The following is a 7985-nucleotide window of genomic DNA, read 5'->3' as shown; positions in this document are numbered from 1 at the left end:
GTTTAATATTTCTGCATGACAACAAAGAAAAGAAAGACTGTCTTCAGTATATTTTAAAAACAGAATTATTAAGTTTTGGCTGCTTAGAACATTTCAATTATTTAGACTTGGAATAAAAATATCAAGCGTGGGTAATCAGCATGTAAACTGTGTATACTCTACACAAGTCTATCTAGATGGGTATTATACACAATGCTATCCCTGATTACATCATTTTTTTTTTGCATTTTATATTAGTCTGTTAAGAATCTCTGCAACTACTCAAGCCAATTAAAATAGTTTGCATTGAATCTCTCAATGGATTTGCATATCAGCAGTGGAGCACGCAGGACTGAAGGAAAATAAAACAATATTAAAAGAAAGAAAAAAACATTTTATTGGAGACTTTACAATGCTAGAAAATACAATAAAAGTGCTAGTTTACTCTAGAAAAGTTGGTCCCAAAAATGGTACTATGCCTTAGTATCTATCAGCTTACATAAACATTTATAAAATCGCTATGAACTGGCCCCAATATTTATAAACATCTATGTTTTTCACATTAATCTATTTAAAGTCGGAGGACCAAAACTTTGTAAGAAAGATGCTGAGCAGTTAAACGCAGAACCTACCAAAGATTCCATTTGGGGCCAGGAGGTTTTTGGTCAAAAATATGAAGATAAAATTTAATTTTTATTTAATAATAATAATGCGCATGGAAAAAATCCCAATTATTATAGGAAACCGTCTTTTTTTCTTATAACTTCAAAATATTATTTTAGACCTGTATAAAATTACTCTTAAGACCTCACAGGACATTTTCTACTTTAATATACATATATCTATATCACTGCCGACATATTTCACAAGTTACTCTTGTTATTTTTTGTTTGTTTCAAATACCAACAGCATTGCTATGAAATGTAGGCATGCGTTCTGCTTTAAAAAACAGTTCCCAAGTAAGTACTATTTTGACAGAAGGACAGAACTTTGAAGAAGTGCAATTCTTTCCAGACTATAAAAGTCCCGTGATACACAGCGGATAGGCCTGTCCCAGCAACAAATCTACAATTAGCGGAGATCGAATTGGTGGTTTTTCTATTTCCCCCCAGTTTACTTTCCTCAATGTCCAAAAATAATAGTGCCAAATTACAAAATGGAGTATACGTTTGAGGACAAAACTGTGTATTTTGAATGGCATGCTTTAAAAAGAAAAGTCAGTCTCCCCCTCCCCCGCCCCTTATAAGTCAGACAAACCGGCCACCGCTTGATAACCTTACACTCCAACAGGATCACACAGATCTCTCGCTGCAGCTAGAGGGTTTTTAAAGTTCAACACTTACACTGCCTTCAACCAACCGCGGAGCAGGGCTTACATTTTCCCGCTGTACCCATTTTTGGCACAGAGAGCACTTTAGACAAATCCGCCACTACAGAGGAGAAACAAGAGACAGACAGACAGGAGGGCGGGGGTCTCTAGATGTCTATCCGGGAGTGCAAGGCGCTGTGTTTGCTGTCGTGGTCCCAATAGGAACAGTGCATCATGGAGAGCTCGGCGGGCTGGCGGGCGCAGGCGAACTGGAGGCCGGCTCCGTTGGGGGCCGGGGCGGCAGGCGGCGCGGGGCTGGCGGGGCTGAGCTGCTGCGGGTGGTGGTGATGGTGGCTCATGCCGTTGTAGGAGTTCACCATGCCGGGCAGGGCCATGCCCTGCACCCGGGAGTAGGGGCCGTAGGAGGCCGGGGCCGACAGTCCTTTCACGTTGACGGGGCTGACGTTGCCGCCGGCCAGCTGGCAGGAGGCGTAGGACATTGGCGCGGGCGGCTGGGCCAGCGGCCACGAGTTGTTCATGAAGCCGGACTGCAGGTACTTGGGCGGGGAGAGGTAGCCGTAGCTGTCGCTGCTGAAGAGGGTCTTGCCCGGCTGGAAGTGGGTCGGGGGCGGCCTGAAGGGTCTCTTCATCCTCCGCCGCCGTCGGTAGTTGCCCTTCTCGAACATGTCCTCGCAGGCCGGGTCCAGCGTCCAGTAGTTGCCCTTGCGCTCGCCGCCCCCCTCGCGGGGCACCTTGATGAAGCACTCGTTGAGGCTCAGGTTGTGGCGGATGCTGTTCTGCCAGCCCTTCTTGTTCTTCTCGTAGAAGGGGAACTTGCTGATGATGTACTGGTAGATGCCGGACAGCGTGAGCCGCTTCTCGGCGCTCTCCCGGATGGCCATGGCGATCAGAGCTACGTAGGAGTAGGGGGGCTTCTGAGAGGGGTCCGGCTTCTCGGCCCCCTTCTCCGGACTCAGCTCGTCCTTGGCTCGCTCGGCCTCCTTGCTGGCGTTGGTGTCATGAGCCATCAGGGCTACGGGGTCCTCCTCGGGGTCCTGGTAGCTGGCCATCATGGCACCCAAGTCCACACTTCTTCCCAGGGGGAAAAGAACCAGCTTTCCTGCTTGCTGGGCTGCTTGAAGCCCAGTCCCACCGGCAGAGGCTCAGAGTCAGTCCCTTCTTGGTATTGATTTGGATCAAACTTGCGCCCAGAGCCAGCTGATACTCGGAGCCGCTTTCCCTTAGGAGCTGGGAAAGTTTCTCTCTTAGCCCTGCCTGTTTTTCAAGAGACAGCAACGCGTCTCTGGCTCCGGAGGCTCAGATTTCCAATGCACTCAAGGACTTGCTCTTTTCTGATTTGTAAGTTCCGCTTTCGTCAGGAACCCTTTCCCCTATAGCGGGGGAGCCAGCGAGGCACGGTCGAGTTCATTTCTAATTCGTAATTAAACCCCAGTGATTAGCCTATTAGCAAAAGGAGAGAAAGAGTGGGTATTAAACTGAAAAATCAAATGGCCACGTATATTTAAATTAAACGTTCTCGATCTATTAACATATTTCACATTTGATTTTTAAGAAATCTTCTCGCAACTTTCTCTGCTACAGTTTTGAATAATTGTCTCAGATGGAGATTTTGAGGAAGTCCTGATAGACAGAGATGATCTCTCAGTGAAAGGTGGATAAATTATTACCCAGATGTCCAGTTAAGTGAGTGGAAAATGCTAAGTACTATAGTAACATGAGGTTCTGAAGGCTACCATACTATCAGCAGTAAAAGGAAGCTACCAAATTTCATTGCAAACCTACCACGTTATTTGGGTTTGGCTGGCACAGGCATTCATTTTAGCACCAGGGAAGTGAGCTCAAACATGCCTACTGTGCAGTAAGCTGCAAACTTCCACTCCCAGCCTAGAAACCGAATCCACAGCCCTACACTGAAATCAATAGCTGTAAGTGGGAACTGATTGTGATACAGGGTACTCTTTCTCCATTCTCAGATGTCTATGTCTATATATACATTTGCATTTATACTCACTAGAGTCCTGGCACAGTGCCCAGATAACTGATTACAGTCGAAAAAAGTAAAAACAAACAAAATCCCAACCCACACCTGTTAAATCTGTTGCACAAGAAAACGGGGCTCGGTTCTCGCAGCCCTTCCACACACGAGTAAAAAACACGGAATTAAAAGAGTAAAGGCTGAAGGATCGGGTCCAGGACGGAGCAGGGCTTTCTTCACCCAGAGCATAAAAATGTGATCGAAAACAGACTGCGCTTGTTTACCTACAAACCCTAAAGGGCCCCGCAGATGAGCGAACAAAAGGAGGCTAGGAAGGGACTGGGGGGGAGATTATAGGGTGGAATCTTTTCTAGGAGAGATCCAGACTACACAGTTGAACTGTTTTCCCTCGGTTAACTGGAATTTTCTATGTGCCTTTGACAGTTTTATCTCCCTTTTTTATCTTCAGGTAAAGCGACTCTGAGCAGCAAGAAGGAAGCGTGCACTGGCCACCCTGCAGAAGCGTCTCAAAGGTATTGCACAAAAAATAGTCGGTCACGAAGGCTGCTCCATTTGCAGTCGCACAAATGGGGAGGGGGATTACTTAAAACGTTATTTTGTGATGACTTGCAAGCAATTATTCGATTTGGTTCTAAGGAACAATGCACGAGGACTCGCCTGCTTATTTTCTAAATTCGAGGCTCCTTGTTGCTCCTTCGCTGCCATTTTAAATATTGAGCCGTCATTTATAATTACAGCTACCTGTGTTTACAAACTTCGGCTCTCCTGAACCAATCCTTGAAAACTAGGTTGTCCAAAGAGTGTGCGCATCAAAATGCGAAGATCTGGTTAAAAATAAGTCTCCTAGCATTTTTATGCACATATTTAATTCTTGCTATGAGCTTCCTTTTAACTTAGAAAACAGTGACCTTGCAGAACTTGCTCGGAAAAACTCTCGGTCTCTAGTGGGTTTTCTCGGAGTGCAGGATTAGTGAGCCCTATAGTTAACCATCTCGCAGCTTCCCCCAATTCCACAGGCTCAGGATGGTACGGAGCATCTTTCTTTATAACCGCAGCGTTAACTTTCTTGAACTGCAGACACAAAGGGGAATCACTGCAAAGCTCCGTTTCCCTCCAGCCGCCGCGGGTTTGCCGCATCATTTTTCGTAACCACATTTGTACCCCGGAGGATTGCAGTTCTTCAAGAGCATATATTCCTGCACGCGTCTAATGTGTAGCTCCTGATATAGTTTATAATTACATCTATAGATATGTTTATCTGCATCTCTAGATTTCTCTGTACTCACCTATAGACCGCCGTATATGTACACACACCCTTGTGTATGCTGCCATTCATAATATAGACACACGAATGCCAGTCTATGTACAGATACATTTAAAAAACTCAGAACAACATTTCAATACAAGTATAAAACATTCAGTATATATACACAAATTATATTACACATTTTCAGGAAAATATATGATCTTTAAAAACTGTAATCCTGCTGAGTACAAATGTGGTTACGAAAAATAATGACACAAAATATTTACATAAATATAAATATATATACATATATGGGGAACGTATATCTTATGTGTGTATATTTTATATCTACATTATATACGCTTGGCTTTTCTTGAACGCCGATGTGTCGTTAATATAGAGAAATAACATTAGCGACTCATTTCCTAATTAATCGCCCACGTGCATCTTCCCAAGTAAACAAGCCAAGATTTTCCATTAGGTTAAAACACGAACATTCTTTGTATCCAAGGGAAAACGAAGCTGGGAGACAGCTGTGCGTCCGGAGCACTTAGGTTTGCTGCATGGGGATTCTGTGTTCACTCGTAGAGGTCTCTTACTCTCTGTGGTGTTTGGGCTATCTATTTCTTCTGACCACCCATGCAGGCCTGCTTGCTCTTCCTCGCAGGCATTTCCGCAGCCAGAGCTGGTGCAGGTGTAACAGCATTGTTCTGTGTGTCATCACCTCCTCCAAATTGCAGATTCCTCCCCTTTCTGCTCTTAAACTGAGCGCACGGCTCTTTTAAAGGATTCACTCTGTGGAAGAGGAAACTTTGCTATCCTAGGTATTTCTTTTTTGACAGCCTCACCAAGTGGGATTTAAGATCAAATCGAGCGGTAGACTCCTAGTACAGAGGTAGGAAATGTGCAGCAGGTTTCAGTAGCAGAGAAGGTGAGTATATTGTGGTCTGCCCAGAACATTTGCCTGCACCCTGCTAATTAAATGTTGCTATTAAACCCAGGCACTAGGAGAGAACAGAAATTATTTCTTTGGTGCTGTTCACTCAAATCTCACCAGTGTCAATTAGAGCCTACTCGGAGACAAAAACATGGTAATAAATGAGTCGTTCAGCTTTTTTTCCTGGTCATTTTAACGCTATAATTAACCGAGATCTAAAATATTAGAGGCTTTTACGGTGATTGCTAGGAATGTGTCCATTCTGACAACACAAGAGAAATGTAAGTAACACAGAGGCTTTCTACACCATTGACATTTAAACAGGGAGCTTCAGTATGGAGTTCTGCCTACGCGATCAATGTCATGTTGCAGCTCAGAGAGCACAGAACTTCAGTTTGAATATTCGTATGTCTGTTTCAGTGTCAACTGAATTAACGATGATCACGGATAGCCAGTTTCTTTACATTGTCACTTTCTAAGCCCTGTGTAATTGTAATAAACTCAGACAAAACAAATGAAGAAACACACAGAGCAATTTCCCTGGGCAAAGTTCAAGGTATACAGTAAATGGACGGGGGACGGGGGCGGACTGAAGGCAATTTATATACTGAAATATTTGCAAGGACCTGATTCCGCTCCCTTAGAGCGAGTGGCAAAACTTTCATAGACTTCAATGGAAGGATCTGGCCTCAGTTCCGTGTATCTTTAGATTATATTACTGACTATCAGATCTTCATTGTAAGGTGTAGAGCATTGGAACGATATTGATAAGAAATTCCCTCCTAGAATGAAGCCACAATTCAGGAAACGGTGAAAAGGGAAATCTCTTTTATTTAAATAACCCTGTCTCAGGAAATATTACTTACTCTCAGTCAGAAGGATTGACAGAGACTGATTTATTCTGGTGAGAAAAAGTGTTATATCATATTTGATCTGGATCAGGATATTAAGATCAAATCTGGTGTAAATTTAAAAAGAATCCGACACACGATGACAATCAAAGCAATTCGCAAGAATCGGTTTTTAAAAAGACTTTCTGGTTTTCCTGTAGAGTTTTTAAAATATTCTAACTGTTCGGAGTTGCTAAGAAGTCGCAAGCAAGGAATCGATTTAATTGATGGTTTATGCTAAACCCAAGATTTAAACCCTTCAGCCTGCGAAATTACAATCCGCCGACAGGCAATGTAGCCAATCACAATGCCTCCATTTTAAATAAAAACGCTTTATTGTATAGTGGAAATTTGCACAGGCTGTGTCTCTGTCATTACAAGGAAATGCTTAAATACAGACAAATGTAGCGCAATTAATAATTGTGCCCTGAATTGGTTCTAAATATCTATTTTCTTTTCTCCTAATCTGGAACATAAACCACAAGACACTTGGAATGCCGAACAAGAGTGTACAAACTGCTGAGATTAACGCCAACCCCGCTTTTGATGGACAGCAACGGATTTAGTCTCTAAATAAAATGCACCATATTTAACTTGGAAACCAGTGCCGAAAAGCGGCTTGCAAGAAGGCAGATGGGCTGTCTATTACATTAAAATCGGGTACCGCTGTTTTTAATAGACAATCGAATATATCAAAGCGATTTTTGCTGAAGTCTTGCAGAACAGTTACTGCAGTTCACAAACATAAGGGAAAAAAGACAACACAACATTGCCATTGATTGTAATTAACATAGCGGTGAATGTAAGCAAAGAGCGAAGAGGTCACTTTAATACTAACATTTCAACCTGGATACTTTGTTGATCTGATGAATTATATTACCTCTGATGTTACGGAATCACAGCCTAAATACCAACAGAATGTATTATAATGATCACACACAGATGTGTACATACAATGTACGTATATGATGACTGACATATTCTTGGCGCCCTGCAACTACTGGTAAACATATAACACAAGATACCAGCATAGAATTTAATATTAAACCAATGCAGAATAAATTGAATAGTAACAATCAGCTAAACCAAGCTATGCTCTTCTTTATATACTCACCACGGTATACAGACAGAATGGATGTCTGTATGGAATTTTTTTTTAAGTGTCCAGTGAAAAACTGTAATTTAACTTTTTTTTGGTTCTTGTTAAGGAATCCCTCTCAATAGTCCACGTTACAATTACTCTGCCCCCATCAAGCCAGAACGAAATGAGCTGTGTGTAAGCAAAGAGAATGACTCCGCGAGAGCTGGAAAACTCTCTTATTGCTACCCGAACAGGGACAGGTTAAAAAGCCTGTTTGTTTATTTTCTAGACCCTAATCCGTTTATGTTGTCTTTCAGTGTCCCAGCTCAAAGGTATATATGTATGGTTAGCATGGGGAGTTTTAACTTTTACCAGGCATAGCATTAAGTAAACAGACCTTTTGGGTTTGCTCTACTCTGAGGGGAAATAGGCGGTTACGATACAAGGTCTAGCAGTTAGACAGCAGAAAAGCCATGCATCTGTTTTAATATTAAATGGATGTAGTCCTTGTTGTTCAGGTACTTTT

At 42.7% G+C, this 7985-nt stretch overlaps 1 protein-coding gene across 2 annotated transcripts; it reads right to left on the bottom strand.

Annotated features, from left to right (window-relative positions):
* Nucleotides 1-352: 352 nt before the first annotated feature.
* On the bottom strand, nt 353-5274 carry FOXL2 (forkhead box L2). 2 transcript variants are annotated; one of them, XM_065558072.1, is made up of 2 exons: nt 5151-5274; nt 353-2749 (listed from the first exon to the last, which is right to left on the bottom strand). In XM_065558072.1, the coding sequence occupies exon 2, from the start codon at nt 2359-2361 to the stop codon at nt 1456-1458; it is 906 nt and encodes a 301-aa protein (XP_065414144.1). In that variant the 5' UTR covers nt 2362-2749; nt 5151-5274; the 3' UTR covers nt 353-1455. The 2 variants fall into 2 exon arrangements, with proteins under 2 accessions (XP_065414144.1, XP_005282573.1); XM_005282516.4 differs by having other exon boundaries at nt 5047-5183.
* Nucleotides 5275-7985: the final 2711 nt, after the last annotated feature.

The sequence above is a fragment of the Chrysemys picta genome, chromosome 9, assembly GCF_011386835.1.
Source record: "Chrysemys picta bellii isolate R12L10 chromosome 9, ASM1138683v2, whole genome shotgun sequence".
NCBI classification, from domain to species: Eukaryota; Metazoa; Chordata; order Testudines; family Emydidae; genus Chrysemys; species Chrysemys picta.
Note: the sequence above shows the minus strand (reverse complement) of the source record. Positions and strands in the feature narration are given on the sequence as shown.

Bases quoted from the DNA above. Each gene is read 5' to 3' on its own strand.
- FOXL2 (XM_065558072.1), bottom strand. From the start codon at position 2,361: ATGATGGCCAGCTACCAGGACCCCGAGGAGGACCCCGTAGCCCTGATG.